The 23,439-nt window shown below is 40.4% G+C and overlaps 1 protein-coding gene across 1 annotated transcript in view; it reads right to left on the reverse strand.

Moving 5' to 3' along the window:
- Nucleotides 1-23,439, reverse strand: part of LOC126109509 (ectopic P granules protein 5 homolog) — a 343,395-nt gene that overhangs the window by 83,182 nt on the left and 236,774 nt on the right. The window contains exons 28-31 of the mRNA XM_049914531.1: nucleotides 18,720-18,923; nucleotides 11,287-11,418; nucleotides 7,656-7,907; nucleotides 2,211-2,394 (exon numbers count right to left, since the gene is read on the reverse strand). Of these exons, the coding sequence (XP_049770488.1) occupies nucleotides 2,211-2,394; nucleotides 7,656-7,907; nucleotides 11,287-11,418; nucleotides 18,720-18,923 (772 nt within the window). The remainder of the gene's footprint in view (nucleotides 1-2,210; nucleotides 2,395-7,655; nucleotides 7,908-11,286; nucleotides 11,419-18,719; nucleotides 18,924-23,439) is intronic.

Genomic DNA, 23,439 nt, shown 5'->3' on the forward strand with positions numbered 1-23,439 from the left:
ATGCCAGAATGCAAAGCAGGATTGGGAAAATTATAGACATTATAAATGTGTGCTTTCTCTTTATTTTCTTTGTAATTTAACAATACTGAGCAGCAGCAACATGGGGCCATATACAGCCTGTAATGATATAATTTTACAATGGTTAGTTGGTATTGTTGGGCCTGGTGCTCTAGTGGTAGGCACTTGCCTGGATATCGATTAGGCTGCAAGTTAAAATCCTGGCAAGACCATGGAAATTTTCAGTCTGCCTTTACTCTAATCTTCACCCCATTAGAAGAGTCGCCAGGGATAACACGCACATTCCACATTAACCTGTATGCAGTGGAACTTCGATTTTACTTTTTTCGCGATCCTATACCGTAAATTCATAGCCCCTATAAAATACCCCATAATACCAATGCTAAAAATTCCCTGATTTTGCGTTTCTTTCTAGTTAGGTTCACCTCGATTCTAACTTCTTACTCTAGATCTCACTTGAATTCATCCTGTTTTCTTCCTATTGACATCTGACGTAACTGAACGAGTTATAAGCGAAGAACATGCTTGGTCATAATCAAGAAAACATCACCTGTTTCTGGCTAGTGAACTCTTATTGGCTGGCAGCTTGTTAAGTCACTCAACAGCCAGCACAGCCACCACACCACACTAACCCACTTAAAATGAGCTCACCTACTGGATGTGTCGAGAGGGGGAGTGGGCCTTCAACAATGGGAGTGTAGATAGCGGCAAAAGCATTTTGTGAAGTGCTGAAAACACACTTTTCATGTAGATGATGTGCTGTGACAGAGATATCACAAGGAAATAGAACAAGGGTTTTGGGACAACATATTTTAGAGACTTTTGTGTTCAAATCTGACACGATACAGTTGCCAAAACTACATACACTAGTCAGGCATATACACTTCACACTACACACTAAACACACTGTAGATCGTAAAGATTGACGGCAGTGACCGAGGGCATGAACTGAGGTCAGAGCACCTGAGCTTTCTTTCAAATTTACATTTTACACAGTGTACAAAAATTCATTGTGCCAACTTCTAATAAGCTTGTAACATCAATTGGGGAAGTAAACTTTCTCGTGTCTCTGTTTCTCTCATCAAGCTATATAAGACTTTAATAGTGGTGAGCGTATGAAGTGTGGTTCGTAAGAAAGGCATCAAACAGTAACAGCAATGGTGACAAAGTCTGTTATTAAGCAGATGTCTGCATTTATACTTAAGGGTTAATCACTTAGCTGTGTGATGTTTCTGGTTTAATTCACCACGTTCATCAATTTTTGCCTTTTTCTGGGCGAGCACAAAGGATTATCTCTCAAAAATGTGTGCTTTGGAAGTATAATTTGTGATTGTAGCATGTTGAAAAATAGCTTGTACCCATATACCAGTTTCAACTTTTTGATGAGTTTTTACTTGCTGTTAGACATCTGTGATTTTTTTTAAGAACTTATGAAACTCATTACCACAAATTATTGTATAAACAGTGTACTGTACATTTAATTTCTTTCACATAGATTTTATATGAAGTATTGGACAGGATTGTGATTTTTAATCATATATGCCAAGTACATGTGTTTTTGCTTGTATTTTGGTAGGTTTACAGATTTTCCTCGATTCAGTATTTTCCTCATTTTTGCGTTTTTAAAGCCTGGGCCACACAAAAACATAAAACAGGAGTTTCACTGTATTCTCTTTCCTCAGTTCTACAGGGTAAAGGAATGATCAATATACAGGGGTACAACAGGAACCAACATTTGAAGCAAAAACTCTAGTAAAACTGGGCTCTAAAATGCTTATCTTTAGAGCTATGAGCACTTCTTCATCTTTGATACTGTGAAATGAATCACTTCTCCTGCAGTCTCTTTGCTTTTCATATTTTGGCAGGAGATAGTATGAACCAAAACACATTTATCTAGTAAATGTGGGCTCTAAAATGCCTACTTTAAGAACTATAAAGACTTGTTCAGTAGAAGAATTTTTTTTTTTGTTTCAAATAATTGTTTCTGTTGTATCCTTGAATAGTGACCATTTTTCCTGGGACACCCCAAAGAACTGGGGTAGGTTAGGGGCACACAACTTACCAAAATGGTGACCAATTGAAAAACTTGCTCCTGGCCATTGAGTCACACTAAATTATTATTATTATTATTATTATTATCATTGTAGATATTCTGATGGACAGAACATGGTGTATGAAGACAAGAGACTCACACTGGTCGGAGAGCGCCCCCCTCTCCAGTTGCACGGAGCTGACGACAATGGCATGCCCCAGCATGGCGAGGAACGCTGTCAGTGGTTCCACGTAGGCCCGGTACTTAGGGTACAGCCCATACAGACCGTACTGCAGACGCTCTTTGGTGAAGTGCGAACCCAGCAGTGTCGCTGTCTCCCGTAGCTGCAATGAGTTAGCTGTATAGCTTGAAGCATTTACAAGAAAATTACTAAAAAGTTCACACTGTGGTTACAGTAATGCACAGAAAATGACTGATGGCATTTGACCCCATTAACATAGAGAGCAACTACTTCGAATGTAGTGGATTTGTAGTGTCATGATAAACCAGTTGTAGCCTTTATTCTTTTGTATTTATTTACCTTTTGAAAATAAAGAGTTGTTAAGAAGACTTTCAATACGGCAGATTTAGGCAGAGGTGTGGGGGAGTGGGCCAGATTCAACATTTCACTGCAGCAGCCATAGGCATTAAGATTGCCACCTCCACAACTTATGCAATATAACAGAACATTGCAGAGTAACACTTGCAGCTTCCCAAACGCAGAGCCACTTTTTAGTTGTATTTTGTTTAAAGAAAAGATGCTGGCACAGCAGCAACTACAATTCTCTTTCTTCTGCTGGTGATCCTCCTTATGATATTTAAACAATGTAAAATCCGGGATGCAATAATGACAATATTATGAAAAGGATAGATTGCTACTCACCAAATATGGACATTCTAGGTCACGGACAGGCACAACAGAAAACAAGCAAGCTCTTGCCCTAAAGGCCTTCTTCTGAATTAGACAACATGCATGCACATATTCATGCAAATGCAACTCACACACACAAGACCACTGTCTCCGGCTGCCGAGGACAGCCAGCGACAGCTGTTATGTGTGTGCGAGTTGCACTTGCATGAATATGTGTATGTATGTTATCTAATTCAGAAAGGCCTTTTGGCCAACAGCTTATTTGGTTAGTAGTCTTTTTGTTGTACCTGTCTGCAGCTCAACATTTTATGGTAATTAAAATCTTAGCGAGATGCATATTGCAGTTCTTCATTACTTTTAAACATTCCTTGCCCTAACCTGTTTTCTAAATGTTTTTTCAGCAATTTGTCAAAGAGTTTGAATCAAGCCCGTTGTCTTACAATGGTGATGTCACTGATCAGCTTTTGTTATTGCAGCCTTAAACGTGTATAGCACTATCAATGCAAGCACCTGCCTTCACTTTAAATTTATGTTACAAAGTCCGATATCATTTCTGAAGTATCCTATTATTACAAAGCCAAGAAGGCATTAAAATTTTCTTTAATTTTCTTCTCATCTTATTAATGATAGACAGACAACTACTAGTTACACTGATTTCATCATTGGCATAATCACACTTTCTCTATTTGCTTATTTTGTCCTTTACGTTTAAGATTTAAAATCTAATATCACAAGGAAAGAGCGGTTAAAGCAACAGCCAGTGATAGTGAAAAAATCCAGACATTCAATGTTGCAGACCTCTGGCCATATTGGGTTAATTAAAATTCAACTGTAAATGTTAACATAATTCAATGAATAACACGTATCATCACATAGTATGCCGTGATGAAATTGTTCAGTTTACTGTCAGTCTTAGTCACAAACAGACACACCTATTTCTTATTTGAAAACACACACACACACACACACACACACACACACACACACACACACTTGAAAATAATAAATAAACTACTGGCTGAAAAATGTTCCCTTGCATCTGCGTCTCACTGCTACTGTTTATGTATGTCTGCCTCCCACTGTCTCCTTTTCCTCGTGTAATGTCTCTTGCAGCGGACTCTCCGTGATATTTTCAAAAATTTTATAAATTATATAACTCAGTACATATCTCGAAATATCTCTTCTTATCTTACCGATTCCTAAACTTAAATATACAATTATTATCAATGCAAAGTAGTTTCAAGCCCTATTATTCCTTGGAGCGTGCATTTACTCCATGGAATAGCTTCTCTGCTATCTATGTTTTCTCTTATGAAAAGAATGTTTCAGATCTTGCCGATTAGCCGGGAAAGAACGAAGATGTATATGTATGTACTGTTGAGCTAGTCGCCATCTTGATGAGATTCTGTATGAGAAGGAATTTAATACATGAACTAAACTAAAGTACGTGTGTTTGCGTATTATTTAACTGATTATTATTGACAGTGTCTGCTTACTACACTGTGTTGCACGGGATCAGTGGGGAACGTCTGATTTACACTGGACGAACCTGCCGTTTTGTATGCATAAGATATCCAGTGTATTACTTTCAATAAATGGGCTAACACGGTCTTACCAGCAGATCTCCGGTCTTCCCCATGTGATCACCAAAAGTTAATAATTATTACAAATGTTTTCAGGAGGTCGACTGACAATTTTCGGTGCACCGAGACTTCGAAATTGCTTCACTGCTTTATGGAATTTAAGTTAAGCTCAATTTAATCAGGATAAAACAGTATTGAACAGTGTGAATGTGATAAGCCTGCTTTTTGAATGAAAATTCCCTTAATATACACATGTTTTTTACTATCCCGATCAGTGAAGCTAAATCAGGCCGGTGTGAAAGAGATTTTTAAATTTCAGATCCCACAAAAAAATATTAAACTCCCATTGGCACTCTCTCCTGTCTGTTTCCCACACTGTCACTATTTTCATCCCTTCCTCTCGCTCTTTCTTATCACAGTGTCTCATTCTCTGCCACTTTCACTGTCACCGTCTTCACTGTCACTATCTCCATCCCTTCCTCTCGCTCTTTCTTACTGCAGTCTCATTCTCTGCCACTTTCACTGTCACTGTCTCTGTCCCACTCTTTTTCTCTCCCACTGACACTGCCTCTGTCTTCCTCTTCAGTCATCACTCTCTCTTCTCCAAACATGTCCTTGGGAATCATTTGCTCAGGGTTTTGACACCTAGACCGGGAAACTTAATGCACGGGTCTAGGGGATAGGGCAAAATGAGCAAATTTTTTCGTGTAAAGTTCGCCAGCCTCTGTATGGTTTCCATTTATCTCTCTCTTTTATTTTCATTCTCTCCTCTCCCTTTGGCTCCCACTGTTACTGCCCTTATCTATTCATCTCTGTCTTTCACTGCCACTTTCTCTCTCTCTCACCATCACTGTCTCCTCCCTCTTTCATTGTCACTGTTTCTCTGTTGCTCTGTCTCAGCCCAAAAAAGCGTGAATTATTTCCACACCAATATTTTTGGTGAGGAAGGTGGAACGAGGATTGAGCCACACTTTTCTCTCAGAGCATATTCATCTTTTTTGTGCTCCAACAGGTTGCCTATATAAAATGAATTATGTAATGCAACACAAGTTCCTTCAAAACTACTTTACAGAAAACTGCAAACATTTTTAGGCTACACCTACAGTATGCCAAAAAATGTAAGGTTTTATGTACAAGTACAAAGAATTTCGCATGACAAAATAATTCTTTGTAAGGCACTTACACCACCACATGGCATCACCGAAAATTTACAGGTCAAGGCAACCTGTACAGATATGAAATGCCTAGTAGATAGAGATAGCATATCATAAAAGTTTTATTGGTGAAAAAGTAGCAACTAAAACAGTTTGGCAACCCCAGAATCCTAGCCAAGCTTTTAGTACATCAGTTAAGACTACATTTTCACTTCACACAGGATATTACATGCTTATTTTATGTGCAAAAGTACAGTAACTTTGAACCACTGGATCTCTGTAATGGATAATGTTACCATAAAATGCTTCAAAGTTCCATAAGGCCATCATCTTTAGAAGCTATTTCGACAATTTGCTGTGAATAGAAATATAGAAGTGACCAATCACAACAACTGGTACTTTTGGTGCCCAGCAATCATGGCTTTACTGGTACGTATCTTCATAATGGATACAGATTTTCAAAAACAGGAAAATGGCATTTCTAGAGAAATGTCCAAAGAATGTACAGTTGAAATTTGAGTCATTTGTTAAAGTTAGTTTTTCGGATAATTGTGGTCCATAGTGCACAATTGCAAAAAAACTTGTTTGTGCATTAAGTGCAATACTTTTCAACCTCTGGATCTCAGTAATGGAATATTGAAAAAAGTTTCGAAGTTCCCTGAGAACATCATCTCAAGAACACATAGTAACAATTTCGACTACTTATCATAAATAAAAATTACTGAAGTGGCCAACTCCACAACTGAAAGTTTCAGTAGCCCAAAAATCATGGTTTTTCGAAGTTTTCTCAGAAGCCACCCATGAACAAATGGTGCTTTTATAATCCAGCTTAGTCCACCTTAGGCCATAGCTAATGCAAAGGAACCAACCAATCTACTGAACTTGCCTCATATGGAGGAAGGGTGTAGTGTTTAAATTTTGATTCGTGTACTGTAGGATAACTACAATATGCATGTTCTTCCAATAAGTATACAAACGGTCACTAGGAAAGGGCTATCCAAAACACATGACTCCCTATCTGTATGAGCAGTGGAACCAGAGATACAACTCCCTGAAAAACTGCATTTTTGCCTCCAGCTTTCTGGATTATACTGGTACCGTGCACTGTCATGCATGGACTGATACTGTATTGAGAATGATATTACACCATGTTAGAAGATATGAATTAATTTGTTGAAAAAGATACCATGAGGTAATACATGTCTAAAAATATTAAAGAAATTTATGCTGAATTGAAATCTGACTAAAGGGAATATGCATATGGATGAAAGTTATAAAGGACATGTAGAAAATCACTAATCTTCATTTGATTTAATGAATCCATAAAAATATTTAGTGTATCTAAAAACAAAGATGATGTGACTTACCAAACGAAAGCGCTGGCAGGTCGATAGACACACAAACAAACACAAACATACAAAATTGAAGCTTTCGCAACCGACGGTTGCTTCATCAGGAAAGAGGGAAGGAGAGGGAAAGATGAAAGGATGTGGGTTTTAAGGGAGAGGGTAAGGAGTCATTCCAATCCCGGGAGCAGAAAGACTTACCTTAGGGAGAAAAAAGGGCAGGTGTACACACACACATATCCATCCGCACATACACAGTCACAAGCAGACATTTGTAAACGCAAAGAGATTGGGCAGAGATGTACTATATTTCTTTAATTATTTTAAATCAACAAAAACATTGTGGCCTACATTCTGGGAATTGTTTCAAGGATGATCATAACAACAAAATAAAATTTTTGAAGATCCAGAGCTACCGCCACAAAGCAAAACAGCTGAGATGAAAAAATTCACTAGAGGAAGCTACAACCTTCTCGGCTGACGTGAGAACCAGCACTGAACTCATTACGATTCGTGCAACACACCCCCGAGTAGAAAAATGCGCCCCACATGAACTCTGCCCTGAGTGGTGCTACTCCGGTAACTTACTGTGTCATATCTGATCACTAATAACATCAGAAAACCACAGAACTAGGTGACCCATATACGCACCTCACTGTGTGACAGCGACCTCTGCTCCGTGGCAAAGCGGCGCGCCTCCTCCCGTACGGTGCCCGCCCCGAGGCCCGGCTTGAGACGGTCTGCAGCGGCACCCACCGGTTGCAGCAACGCATTGAGCAGGTCGAACCAGACGGAGGGTGCCAGCTGCTGCGTCTCCGAGGCACGCAGCACCAAGCTCAGTACCTCACCGTAGTGCTCGGGGAAGTCGAACAGCAGCATCAGGCGCAGGTGCTTGCGGAATACCTGCAGCACGAGTGAGATGTTGTAACAGCTCTCATTCGGTTACAGTCCTCTGGCAGCACCCGTGTAGGCAGACTGAATTGAGGCAGTTCATGTTGACATTTTATGCAAACAACTCTTGTTACAAGTGCCCTGAAATGTTCAGCACCTCATGTAATCATCAGTGGATTCTTTTACTAAGTTCTGTAAAATGCAAATATGTTGCTTTTATTTCACACACAATCACACACTATGAAGTCATACGTAGGCAGACTACCAGCTACTCCACACAGTTAAAATAAGCACTGCTTATAGGGCAAAGAAACCATACAAGTTGGAAGTTTGACGGTTTGGGGATGTTATATTGACGATAAATCTCTTTACGAGCTGGTTTAATACTCATAGTAACTATAGCTAAATCCAGAAAGATCAGACATAGTACTTCCTCGATCTCAGTGCCCTGTAATATCAGTGCACGGTGCATTGATATTTAAATTCCTAATTAGGAACTACAGTATCAAATCTTCTATTACAGACAGTACTTTTTATATTAAATTACTAATTGCCTGAAAATTTGAATACTCATTATAAATTAGAATCTCGTACAAAAAATGTGAATTATGTGAACGTTAAATAAAAATCATATATATCAATATGTGCTCCCTGCATTCCGTGCGGAGGGCAGCTTTTGTTACGGCCATACTGATCGCCAAATGCTCATACCAGTGCTGAGAGATGGCATTCTGGTTGATACAATATTTTTAAAAACTACTAGCTGAAAAACAAATTGACTTACATGCAATTAGCAGTTAAAAAGGGAAGATGTTACTTTTGTTAGAAAATTATGACTTAATATTTATTACTTAATACTTCAGTTTTGTAAAATGTTAATACTACTCCAGGATTAGACCTGAGGCCCGTTCCAGCTGGCCGACTGCTGCAGTCGTGGGACACACGATCAGCATGTTGCCAGTCACTCCAGCTGAAGTTGCCAGTAGGTGAGCACTAATGATGCCACCGCTTCTTTATTCAAACAGTTCCTCATTTGACCTCATGAGGTTGTGTGGCCCTCATTAGACACCTTCCCACCTCAGAAAATATCTGAGGAAATACCGGGAACCAAATCTGTGTCTTTCCGTATTGAAGTCATCAACACTAACTGTTCAGCTATGGAGGCTGTCATTTTAATGTAGTTATGAACTACTGTTTCTGCTGCAGCTTCACCCAGATACACACGACACATGTCTCACACTCCTCCCCTCTCTCTGTAGGAGATACGGATGGAATATTTACTCTTGTTTGTAATTGTTAACAAAATATTGTCAACTGTATCTGCAGTACCATATCAAGAAAACGTGATTCCCATGAAGCCGAGATCACAGTGTAGAAAGTATGAACTATTTGCAGAGAGGATTATGCAAATCAAACAGCACATCTATAGGTAAACCATTCACCTTAAGAGTGGTTGTACCTAACACACACACTTGACTGTAATAGGTATTTAACCCAAGATCTAATTGGAGAGAAGACAAATCCCACTGTGCAGTATTTAACGGACTGCCCCTGTACCTTATTTATCCTATCCGAAAATGCAATATGCACAGGAGTTCGGCATGTCTCGAACATGTCTACTTCCTCCTCTCCCTCTCTCTGGCCACCTCATCCTTCCCACATCTCTCAGTGAATATCCCCCCCCCCTCCAATCCATCTTGTCCTCATGTTTTTCTCTGACCCATCACCTCCTACCTCCCTCTGTGTGTCTAGCCCCTCTTGCCCCATCTCTCTGTCCATCTCGCACTCCCCCTCGCCCTTATCCATCTCCTCCTGCTCCCCTCTCCTTACACATCCCCACCTCACCCAATCCATCTTCTCCTTCCTACACTCCCCATCGATATCCTCCTCACCTCTCTCATCCTGCCCGTCTTCTCATCTCTCCTCTCTCCCTCCATATTGTTCTGGCCCCCTCCTCCTATCCATATTCTGGCCCTCTTCCTACAACTGCTCCTCCCCACCTCTCTAAATTTATCTCTTCCTTCCCCCTCTTCCTGTCGATCACCTCCACCCCTCACACTATCACAACTCCTCCCACTCATCTCTGCAACCCCTGATGCACTCCCTCGCTCTGCCCCTCTCCTCTTGGGCCCCCTCTCTCTCTGCCCAAACCCTCATGCACCCTTTCTCTCTGCCTGTCCCTTTCTGCCCACTCTCTCACTATCCACCCCCCCTCTCTCAATATCCATCTCCACATGCCTCCCCTTTCTCTGCAATTCCCTTGGTTGAAATTGAGCAAGGGGTTTCGGAGAATATCCCAGACAGACAGACACACACACACACACACACACACACACACACACACACACACAAACACACACACACAGTAAGAAAAACCTCAAGTCTAGCAAGAATCGAAAAAGGAGCCTTGTGATTATAAGACAGGAAAAGTTTGCATGCAGCTGTGGGTTGCTCTATTGGCAAGCTCAAAATTTATTATATACAGTGTGGTCAGAAACAGTCTGAAAAGCTTATGCACCTGTTGCAGGGTAGGTTGTGCTGAGAAATAATTGTTAAACAGTATTCAATATATTGTGCTATTTCCAAGCTAATTAGCATTGAAGTCAGCCAGTCAGGCCATTGCACATGCAAATTCAGTCATGCTGCCAGATGTAATTAGTGTCATTGTCCTCAGAGTGTAGATGATAGGGTATGTGACTGCTCAGCCTTTGGCTCAGGTTCAAACCTTATTGCCAACCCACGTCCGATTTTTGTATCACTCTCTAGTCCAGTTTTAGCAAACCAAATGCATCATATGTTTGGTGACACAGTGTCTGGCAGGCCGCTGAAATTTGTGCGCACAACAGTCTGATTGGCTAACTTCAATGCTGATTAACTTGGAAATGTATCAAATTGCTTTCTTAACAATTATTTTAGCACAACCTATCCTGCAACCTCCTTACAAATATTACAGACTGTTTCAGACCACCCTGTTTAGCAGGACTCTGAAATCTCTCTCTCTCTCTCTCTCTCTCTCTCTCTCTCTCTCTCTCTCTCTCTCTCTCTCTCTCTCCCCCTTCCCCTCCTCTTGTTATTCTAATAAGTGCATTGTACTGCTTTAGGAAATTCACGTTTAAGCACTGACCTCCAACTCCAGTAAGTGTGAAGATCGAAGAAGTCCAATCTCTAAGATCATCTTGTTATTCCAGAAAAATGTTATAGGTAAAACAGGTAATCTAGCATTTAAGGTTCAATGTCTTTTTTCAAACTAATCACATATATATTCCGTGGAAGCAATTTGCAGTGTATGTATTCCTGAAAGTCTGAAGTAAGAAAAAGGAAACGTCCACTACAAGGCGCTAAGAGGACCTCACAGAGTGTTGCTGGATGAGGCAGTGTGATGGGATGATACCTCGTGCAGGATGAGCTTGTCGTCCTCTGGGCAGATGCCGGCCGCTGTCAGTGCCTTCCCAACCAACTCGATGAACTGCGACCTTTCACTGAGGCGCGGCTTGCGGGTCATCAGCCAGCGGGTCACATCGAACTGTCAACAAGAGAACAAGAATACCTCATTCCAAACATGATTTCATCTGGCTCTCCCCAATTCAAAACTTTCAAAACTCAATTGTGTATATGGATAAAAGACAAGCTGACTCTGCATATTCAACGTGTGTTCAAAACGTATCAAATCTTGTTCTTTCCTGCATAGACTCATGACGTGCATGAGACTTGCTTCAGTGGTGATATGGTAGGGAACATTCAAATGCAGTTGTGAATATATTCCCACCATCAGAAACCATCAGTCACTAGCAGTCACCCAACGAGTGAGGATGTGTAGTTAGTGCTTGCCAGACTCCAATAAGTTGTAAAATTATGGAAAAAACTGAGCAGCAATACTGCATCAGATTTTGCCAAATGCCTTTACCAAAGTCCAAACCATTTGTGAGATTCAATAGGCTTTTGGGGATGATGAGCTGGACGACTCACAGACAAAGGAGTGGTACAAATGCTTCAAAGATGAATACATTTCCAGGTGGATCCTCAACAAGGCAAAATCAGAATTGCATCAAGCAAATGGAGACTTTCGTCGCAGAGGACCATAATATCACAGTATGAGAACTTGCTAATGAGACACGGCTAAGCATTGGAACAGTACATAAAATTCTGACTAACATTTTGTACACGAGGAGTATTCCTGCAAAGTTCATACTTAAACAGCTGACAATGGAGCAGAAGCAACACTATTTGAAATTCACAAGAGTTACTCTGGACAAAGCAACCAGTGACCACCAACTTTCTGACAAACCACAAACCATAAACAAGCAATGAGATGTGTGTCTATGGGTATGACCCAGAAACAAAGATGCAGTCATCAAAGTGGAAACATTCAATATTCTGGGGGGGAGGGGGGGAGGGGGGGGGGGGGGGGGGGGAAGGCCACATGCACGGCAGGCCCACAGCAATTTCAAGGTTGTGTTGACCAATTTCTTCAACTCTCTTGTGATGGTGCATCACCAGAAGGCCAAAACATCACAAACAAATACTATCAGGAGGCCCTCTGTCATGCTGTGTAGCACAAATGACAGCATCTGTGGGCAACAAAAATTTAGATTCTGTGCATCTGATTCAGACTTTCCTTGCAGAACACATCATTCCTGTGGTATTCAGACTTACTAATCTCCTAACATGGCTCCATGTATGTTCCAGCTATTTCCATGCTGAAATTGCCTCTCAAAGGAACACAGTTTGAATCAACAGAAGACATCAAGCAGAATGTGGAGATTAGGCTGATCATCATTCCGAAAGATGTATTCCAAAAGTCTTCCCAACAATGGTGGTAACACTGGCAGAGGCATGTGCATTAGCAAGGAGAGTACTTTGAAGGTAATTAGGGTTCTGTATCACAAAATCAATAAATGTATTTCTGACAACCAAAGGTTTGATACTTTTTGAATGCACCTCACAAATAACTACATGATTACTCTGGAATTTACATTTTAGTGCTTGGAAAAGGATTCAGTAAACCACTTTCAGACTATTTCTCTACTTTTCCACTGTCCAATGGAATGTGAGAAAATAAACTCTCTAAATTTCCAACACAAGTTCTGATTTCTCTTATTTTATTATGATAATCATTTTTCCATGTAGATGGCAGTGAACAGAATATTCTGGCATTTGGAGGAGAATGTTTGCGAATGAAATTTTCTGAAAAAGAACTCCTAGTAACAAAGGAACTCCTAGTAACAAAGAAACAGCATTGTTTCAATGATAGCCACCTAACTCACTCATCATATCTGTGACATTACCTCCTTAGAACTTTTTCGTCCTCCATCAATGCTGTCTGGCAAGAATCCTGTACCATGCAGCAATGCTCCACAAGAGGACAGACAAGTGTCATTTACGCAGTCACTTCAGTAGATATGTTGCACCTTCTAAGTGTCCTGGCGATAAAACACACTCCCTGGTGCACTTCTTTGTAACATTTTTATGCAATGATTCCTAATTATGTGGTTTGTAGTTGTAAAATCTACACATCTAATTGAACTGACACCCTTTACATTTGTGTGTTTTATTAAGTGACTGAAATTTAACAGAAAATATTTGTACTTATTTCAGGTCTCTTGCCGTTTCTCTGTTGTAGCATTTCAAGACAGCTGTTGGAGGCTGAAACTGGTTATGATTGTGTCATAAAAAAGTTGTTCCATGAAGAATAAAATATAATACCTTTTAGGAAAACACTCATCATGTCCTTCAACAGAATGATGCTTTTTTTAACAAAAGTTATGGCCAAACTTCCAGTAAACATTCCTCAAACATAGAGGAAGAAAATGTGTTATATGGACATCGATTCAAAAATGCTTTATTTTCATGTTACAGCCCAGTTTCTATAGCTCTTCAATGCACTGATCATGGGAAACACACAGGAAAAGAATATATCAGCACAGTATGAAACACTTTCCTAAATGAAATATCCAAAATGCCCTCCATCAGCAAGGACACAGGCATCATCCCTTCGTCATACTGAATTCCTGATGGGCTGATGTATCCCTGGAGAATTGCATGTTGTTTTACAGCCTTCCACAAACAGGATGATGACTCTGCACATCTTGTCCCAGGGTTCCATTATCAAGAGCTTTCAAACGTGCTCACAAATAAAAGTCTGGTGGGTTTAGATCCAGAGGGTTTGGAGGCCAAGGAATCTGTTATTTAGAAGCCTACAAACATGGAGTTCCATTGAGCATGAAGTAAATATTTTCACACACTCATAAAAGCACATTCTCGACCAGAACATGTAGAGTATTCTCTAAGTAAGTTTTTCCGTTGAGCCTGGGTGTAAGCAAAAAGTTATCAACAATGCTGGCCCAAACATTGACAGGATTACAACATACTGTCCATTCTTACCAAACTTAACTGAGAGGGTATTTTGAACAACTCATATAAGAAAACATTGCCTGTAATGCTGGCATATTCTGCTCTATGTGCTTCCCATCATTAACGTAATTATGAAGAGAAGTAGAAAAAGAGCTCTAACATAGAAATAAAGTGTTTCAAGATCAATGTCCATGTAACACACGCGAGGAATATTTGCTGAAAGTTTGCCCAACCTTTTTGTTACACACTGTATACATTGCCTGACAAAAAAATTGGAGCATTCAGAAGATATGGTTATGTGCCAATGTAACTGAATACAAACAGAAAGCATTGTCAGATGTGTAAATGACAATTCTCTGTAACACATACAATGATCACGAGAGTGCATTAATGTTGTTTGTGTTTAGTGTTGTTACCAGGCCTGGTAGAGCATATACAAGGTCTGTTCTAAAAATTCCGGAACATTCATAATTTCGAGCCAATGGTGTGTTGGGGTGGAATGTGGTTGGTATCCCTGTACACCCATGTGTTTAATGTGTAACTGTTGGAAGTTTCATGTTATATATCTGTTAGTTATTGTTCAGTCCTCTATTGAGTAGAATGTGGTGTCAAACAGTTCGTGAATTTTGAGATGGAAGAGTTAGAGGAGCAATGTGCCTGCATTGAATTTTTCATGAAACTCAAGAAAACCTTTACAGAAACACACCAAATGATGCAGGAAGCCTATGGTGAATAGTGCTTATGCCGTACTTGGTGTTACGAATAGTTAACACAGTTTAAAAGTGGCCGTACAAAAGTTAAAGATGACCCTCCTTCAAGATGTCCTTCTCCTTCTGGATGCCCTTTGACATCTTCCGACAACGCTTATGTCAGGAACATCAACAAAACTGTGCATGACAGTGAAGACTGGCTGTCCGAGAGACTGCAGAAGAATGTAACATTTCAGTTGGATCACGTCATGAAATCCTGACACAGCTTCTGGGAATGCTTTGTGTTGCTGACAAGTTTGTCCCATGATTCATGTGACAACCAGAAAGATCTTAGTCTCACAATGTGTGAAGAGCTTTTGGATCATGCAAATGAGAATGAGATGTTCCTTAGGAGAATCATAACTGGTGATAAGACGTGGTCTGGGGTTCTGATTTTGAGACCAAGGTTCATACTTCATAATAGGTCAGGAAAGGTTCTCCAAGACCAAAAAAAGACTCATCAGGTCAGATCAAACGTCAAAGCTGTGCTCATAATTTTCTTTGACTTTGAAGGATTAATTCATCATGAATTTATGCCACAGGAGCAAACTGTTAATCGGTGCTCTATCAGTACGTGTTGTGATGTCTCGAGAAAATGTGAAAAGGAAATGGCCTGAAATGTGGCGAGACAATTCATGGCTTTCGCATCAAGATTAACGCACCCACACATTCATCCCTGTGCGTGAGTGACTGTTGCACAAAAAACGAGATCACTGTGCTGCCTCATCCTCCATATTCTCGAGACCTGGTCGCTGTGGACTTTTTTTTTTATTTCCAAAATTGAAAACTGTGCTGAAGGGATGAAGGGCAAGAACATCTCATCCCAGAGCTCGATCTGAGAAACTCATATCTTGGCAGAATAGTGTACTGAGGCATTCAAGGCCTGGGTGATACTGGGTGATGAGAGGAGTGCTTCTTATTATTGGAAGGAGGAACGATATTAGTCAGAGGGTGAGAGGAGGCAGTACCAAGTCCTGGCAGTCAATGTAATAATTGCCAGTGTCATCAATGAATGAAGTCTTATAATGACGAGGAAGAGCCGAGCGATAACAAGTGTGCTGTAAAAGCGCCATCCTGAAATAAGCTTTTCACTGTCATGAGATGGTACTGAAGGGGTTAGAACAAAAAGAAGAATGTGATGGAGCCCATCTGTTGCCTTTAGAATGTTTGTGAGAGTAAGCAGAAAAAAGAATAATCGAGTCTCAATTTTGAAACACAAACGAATTCTGGACTTACATTCCTCAAATCAGGCCTATTTTATGGCCCTTTTGAATTTTCAAACTAGGCTATGGTCAGTTCTCTGTGTTATTTGTAAGACATATGTGGAACAAAATACATGTGTGCAGGTCTGTGCTTAATTTAATGTTTCTTTGGTTCATATTCCTATTAACACTGGTACATTTTGTTTTTGAAAATGTACAATCAGCATACACTAGTTGGTTGTTACTGTTGTTGTTGTTGTTGTTGTTGTTATCTCCATACTGGTTTGATGAAACTCACCACAGTAGTCTATGGTGTGCAAGCCTCTTCATCTCTGCCTGACTACTGCAACCTCCATCCTTCTGAACCTGATTAATGTACTCAATCCTTGGTCTCCCCTACACTTTTTACCACCCAAACTTCCCTCCACTAACAAAATTACAATTGAAACTTCCTGGCAGATTAAAACTGTGTGCTGAACCAAGACTCGAACTCGGGACCTTTGCCTATTGCAGGCAAGTGCTCTACCATCTGAGCTACCCAAGCACAACTCACGCCCCATCCTCACAGCTTTACTTCCGCCAATACCTCGTCTCCCACCTTCCAAACTTCACAGAAGCAATTTCTCCTGTGACCCTTGCAGAACTAGCACTCCTAGATGAAAGGATACTGCAGAGACATGGCTTAGCCACAGCCTGGGGGATGTTTCCAGAATGAGATTTTTCACTCTGCAGCTGAGTGTGCGCTGATATGAAACTTCCTGGCAGATTAAAACTGTGTGGCAGACTAAGACTCGAACTCGGGACCTTTGCCCTTGCCTTTGCCTTTGCAAAGGTCCTAGTTCAAGTCTTGGTCTGGCACACAGTTTTAATCTGCCAGGAAGCTTCATATCAGTGCACACTCAGCTCCAGACTGAAATTCTCACTCTGGAAAATTACAGTTCCTTGGTGTCCCTACCAAAAGATCCCCTCTTTTGATTGGGTTGTTCCACAAATTTCTTTTTTCCTCAATTTGGTTCAGTAGCTGCTCATCAGTTATCTAATCCACCCACCTAATCCTCACCATTCTTCTGCAGCACCATATCTCATAATCTTCTTTTCTCTTTTTGTCTGAACTTCTTGTCTCCCATTTTTCACTTTAGGACAAGACTACACTCCACACAAATATCTTCTGAAAAGACTTCCTAATATTTTATTTATGTTCAATGGTAACAAAATTCTCTTCTTCAGTAATGATTTTCTTGCTACTGCCAATCTGCAGTTTATGTTCTCACTCCTGCAGCCAACATCAGTTATTTTGTTACCAATATAGCAAAACTCATCTACTTCTTCTGTTTTACTCTCATTTTACTTTTGTTGATATTCATCTCATAACTCTTTTCAAGACAGTAGCCATTTTATTCAACTGCTCTTCCAAGTCCTTTGCTATGTGTGACACAACTGCAACGTCACTGACAATTGTCAAAGTTTTAATTACTTGTCCTTAAGCTTTAATTCCATTTCGAAATTTCTCCTTTGTTTTATTCCCTGCTTGCTGTATGTACAACAAGTTTGTCACATCCCTTCACAACTACTGCTTCCCGTTTTTGTTGTTCGACTCTTACACTGCACTCCAGTTTCTGCACAAGTTGTACGTAACCTTTTACTATCTGTGTTTTATCCCCAGGTAGTGTAGCATATCACTACGTTGAGGTGAAATAATGCACAAGCACTTTTCAAGTTGGCAAATGGTGATCACTAATGTACAAAGTTTATTTTCATAACCAATTAGGTATCTACTGTTTGGATGTATGTTTTATTTACATGCATGTATCACAAAATGGATGGGAGCAGTGTATTTGCAAGCTGGGATGATAAACATTGTAACGTGTTCGAGGAACTTGCTGGTAATGCAGTTTACTCTGTGTTGTCGGCTTATGCCTTGGAGATATGGTGCAAGCCACAGAGGAAGAATAGCTGTGACAATGCCTGTGACATTACAGGACCAAGAGAGAACTTTTATCATTCGCTCAATTGGAATCTGTTAAATAACACAGTATATTTGTGGACTTAGTCATATTCACTGCAATTGTGATGTTCCAAATGTTAAAACAACTTTGTAATTAATGGCCACTGTACAAAAGAGTACAGAATAGGATACATTCATTGTCAGAAGCATCATATTTATTTTGAGAATAAGTTCTTCCAGTTGCACTCTTAACTTCCAGCAGGAACTGTGGCACTTCGAGAAACAAAGTTTGATCAGAAGAGGTTGGCGAGTGTACTGAAACAGCAAGGTGAGTAAGACTGAATAATAGAAAATCTTAGCTCCTGATCAGACTTTACTTTAATACCCAATATCGCAGTAAAGGGCTGGCGGAACATTGCATCTGCTTCCCTAAGTCTTTCAAAGAGGGTGTTCCAGTCAACGCCGTCAAAATTTTGCTCTGCGCCTACAAATGCTATAAATGTAGGTTCACCTTTCTTCAACCTGTCTTATAAGATAAAGTCATTAGACACGAATAATCAATCAGAGGACACGTTACCTTCGACAGTAGGACAAAGCACAGGTCGACGGGCTGCTGGGCCTGTGCTGCCGTCTCCACCACGGTCTGGTACATCTGCAGGAAGGTGGTGGTGGACGCAGCAGACGGCGTGAAATGTGGGCCCAGGATCCCGGCGAGGCGGGGCTGCTCCAGCAGGGTCGCCAGCAGGCGGCAGCCCTGGCTCTCGTCACCACTCACAAACACCTGGGAGAAAGAACAGGACACTGCTTTACTGTGCACATACTAAGAGTAACGATTCTGATATTCTTTTCTTTCTGCAGACTGTAACACTGCTCCCATTCTTGCAATATTCAAAATGTTAATTGAATGGTCACAAAATTTTATCACTGGAATTTACAGGCATATTAAAATTGTGTGCCAGACTTGGACTCAAACCTGGGACCTCTGCGTTTTGCAGGCGAATGCACTGCCGACTGAGCTATCTGAACACGACTCGTGACCCACCCTGACAACTTCAAATTGGCACGCACTCCACTGCACAGTAAATATTCATTCTGGATTTAATCACAATCATCAGAATTTTTTAAATTGGGAATAAAGAAGTTATATACTGGGTGGTTATAATGAAACTAATGGTGCTCCAAATGCTGCAGTCTGGGTTGTGTATTTTGAAAGATGCTGAAACATTTTGTAGGCATGTTCATTAATCAGTGTGCTAACAGGGAATGCTGAAATAAATAGTTCCACTTTCTGCAAGCAGGTGAAAAGAAGGTGCTGTAAGCAGTCAGAATGTGAAATGTTTCTTGTTTTGACGTCAGTATGCTGGCTGTTACTTGGCAACGCCTACTGATTTCTTTTATGAAGTGATTCTTGACATAAAGGGTTAAAAAGGGTTGAAGTTTTCCATTGAAACACAATGGCTATTGAGAAGAAAGACAGTCCACTGCTGGTAAAGCTGTTTTATACGAACGGCTGCAATAGTAGTGCTACATTGTAGGAACATTGCTGGCAGAAACAGCTCTGAAGAGACCCCGTGTCAATAAATAATATGATCAATAAATCTGAAGACACAGGTGAATTAGATGGTGCAGCAGGGAGAGAGAGACAACCCATTTGCAAGGCAACTGTTGATGAAGCTGCTCTAGCTCAAGCTGTGTCATGGGAATTCTCTCTTCTCTGGTCAACACTTAAAAGATTCTGCAGTGCATTTTAGATTGGTATCCATACAAGATTCAGAATATGCACCGAATAAAGCATCAAAATAGCCTAGAACACCATGACTTTGTCCCTTGTGTTTTTGCATGCATGGAAACGAATGACATGTGGCTGGGGAATATTTGTTGGATGGACGAGACACATTTTACCCTGCGCATTGCCGTCAAAGCACGGAACTGTCACACATGGGGTTCTACTCCGCCATATGTTGTGCTGGAACACTCACAAAACTCAGCTTATGTGACTGTGTGGTGTGGTTTCACAAGCTCCTTCATTCTCAGGCTTTTTTTCTTCAAGTAAATGACACCTCAGGGTTATAATGGCCTCCTTGTGCAACATCTGATTCCAACTTTGCAAGAAAGCAACTGTGTCCACACCACTATTTTCATGCAAGATGGGGAGACACCACATGTTGCTTGTCAAGTGAAGGGTTTGCTTCAAGAAACCTTTGGTAAGAACTGTATCATTACTATGCCATTTCAAGATCCACGTGACTTCTGGTTGTTGGGATATCAGAAAGACTGTGTCTATCAAGCCTGTATCCAGACTTTTCCAGACCAGATGAATAGCGTACAATGCTGCGAGCAACTGTCGACCACACTGTGTTATGGATGCAGCACGTCGCTCCATCACTGAGCATGATGTGTTGTACAAAAGTGTTATCACAGTCAACAGCATCCTGAAGCTCATCAGAAAATGTCACATATTTCCATTTGTCATCGTCATGTAGAGCCTGTAACAGTTGTAACTCATACAGCTTCATAACCAGCTGGCATCTCAAAACATGTAAAACTGTTGTAGGCAGTTATAACTCCCAAATGGCATGACGAGTTGATTTTGTAGGACTGCAATGGAAATCAGTTTGAACTCGGGCGACATTTTCTTCCAAAACATGAGGGTGGCCAGGACTCTTTACTTTACACATAAATCCTTTGTCTACACTGTCATACCAACTGTGAATGGTCCATCTGTTCGGAGGATCGGTTTGGCACCTCAAACTGAAACATTTCTGCACTGTAATCACAAACTCAAGAACACAAAATGATATTTGCAGTGGAGTAGCTGTTTCACAATATATGATGGTAACCTAGCAAACGGAAGACAACCGACATCTAGCAGCAATGAATATAAACTAGACACTGTATTTGTTCCTCCAATAACTGTGCCGAGCTGCAGGGATTGATAGTTCTGACAACAAAATACGTATATTCTTTTTGAGACACCCTATATGACCTTCCTGATTTCCTGAAATACTTTGCCTCGGGAATGTCGCTTCATAAGGATCAGCATTATTCAGACATCATTGCAGCGCTTCATTTATATTGATCACACTTTTCCATTTGAGAAATTTCATTAAGGAACAGTAGTACTCTATGTTCATCATTAATGGTGCCAAGGTTCTCAGGGGAGAAATCCAATCAATCATTCAAGAAACGCAGTTTAAGTGATGTGTTACACAACATAGAGAGATATGATCTCTGTAGTTCTTGTAGCCATGACAAGCTTAATGCATGTGGAAGATGAAGAAAATTTTGTAATGTTTTTAACAACTATTTAAAAGATCGTATCACATTACTCTACTGAACATAACTACAAAATCTACAAAGCAGATGTTCCTTTTGCAAACTTGTACAAGTAGACAGACAGAGGATTCAGTGCACTTACAAAGCATCAATCTTTACCTGCAGCTGGGTTCAGTGCTGTTGACAATGCAACAGAAACCGCTCGTCGCATTTGCCTCTAGATATGACTTTATTCTTTCTTTCATTACACACAAGGGTCACTCCAAAAGAAATGCAATTCTTTTTTTTTTTTTCAAATATTCAACTTTTGTTCAACATCTTTGCTATTCACAGAGTCATAGAAACATTCTTCCTGCTTGTATTTAAATTTATTTCAACCTTCAAATAACTTACAGAAATGCAGCCAGGTGAAATTATCAACATTCGATATTCTGACACGAGCACACGCTATCACTTTCAAGGCAAAACTGCAGCAGGTATGCACTGTGCAAGGGATTTTAAAACCTCTGTTTGTAGAGCAAAGGCAGTGCTACATTGTTTTGGACATGGTGGTTTATACCCAAGAGATCCAGTGTTTACTCTCTGATTCAACATATTGCAAGACTGGTGCAGACCCCACTACAGAATGTTGAGAGAAAGACTAATGGCCTCCTGAAGAAAATTTCCTTGTCATAGAAGACATCAAGAGTCTTAATTTTCATTGCACTGTTCCTCGTAAGTTATATGGCCTTCCGAAGTACCACATGGAAGGGGTTCCTCTTATTGTTAGACCAACTGTGAGTAATATTGGTGCCCTGAAATATTGTGTAACAGAACACCTCGCTACTCTGTCGAACCTAATAGTACGTCAGTGTGAGCACAGCACTATGAACTTGGCAGAGACAATACGTCGATTAGAGGGAATGTGTTTGAATGACTTTGAAATTCTGGTAATTTTGTACACTCTCTCTCTTCACTCACATTCCTCTGTCTCATTTGTTATGGTTAATTGAGGTTAGGTTTGGTGTTAAATTAGCAAACCTATTCTGACATGTATTGATTTCCCCTTACTTTTTATTTAATAACCAGTACTATGAGCAGACAGATGGAGTTGAGTCGGGCAGCCTGTTGTCACCTATTATTGTAATCTGTTTATGGAAGACTTCGAGGGACGTGCTTTGGACTTGGCAGCTTCCCTTCCTTGACGAGTTGGTCAGCAGAAAGGCTGATGGTACATTGGAACACACCATTTACAGGAAGCATACTCACACTGACTTGTCTCTGCAGGTTGACAGTTTTCACCATCTGGCTCAGCGTGGGATGATTCCTAACTTGGTTCACAGGCCCACACTGTTTTGGACCATGATAGTTCGCAGCCTGAGTTAGCCCACGTTGGAGTCATTTTTTGTCAGAATGGTTATAGTGAAAGACAGGTCAGACATGTGTTGCACTATTGACTACTGTGCACCTTATGCAGGGAGCATTTCCAGCAGGAATGGTTGTATTTTGCGGAATATGATGTGAAATGTATTTTTCGATCACCATCTAACACAAGGGTCCCTTTAGGTTCCGTAAAGGGTAACCTTGGTTTGCATACGGCATGTTACTTCATTCCTTGCAGTTGTGGCCACTGAGACGTACATTCCAGCTCCACATATCTTACATTCCTCTTCAAATTCATTTCTTCCTTTTTTGAAAGCCGGCTATTAGCAGGAAAGGACATCAGAAAATGTACACTTTTGTTTAGGCATAGCCAAATATTTTACGTAACTCACAAGGTTAAAAATTACACTCACAAATCACATGTGCACTACAGGAAGCCAAGCGAATATACAAAACAAAAATTTTAAATAATCGATATTTGCATTCGCTTATAGGTCGAACAATGATAACATCGACAATCCTGGTGCCACCTAATAGCATCGCCTTTGTGCGTGTTTATCACAAAGGCTGTGCCACTAGTTAAAGTATTTAAGAAAACAGCAATAGAACGAGATGAATTTTAAATTTAACTATATTATGCTCAACTTTCCGAAAAAGCC

The sequence above is a fragment of the Schistocerca cancellata genome, chromosome 12, assembly GCF_023864275.1.
Source record: "Schistocerca cancellata isolate TAMUIC-IGC-003103 chromosome 12, iqSchCanc2.1, whole genome shotgun sequence".
Classification (NCBI taxonomy): Eukaryota; Metazoa; Arthropoda; class Insecta; order Orthoptera; family Acrididae; genus Schistocerca; species Schistocerca cancellata.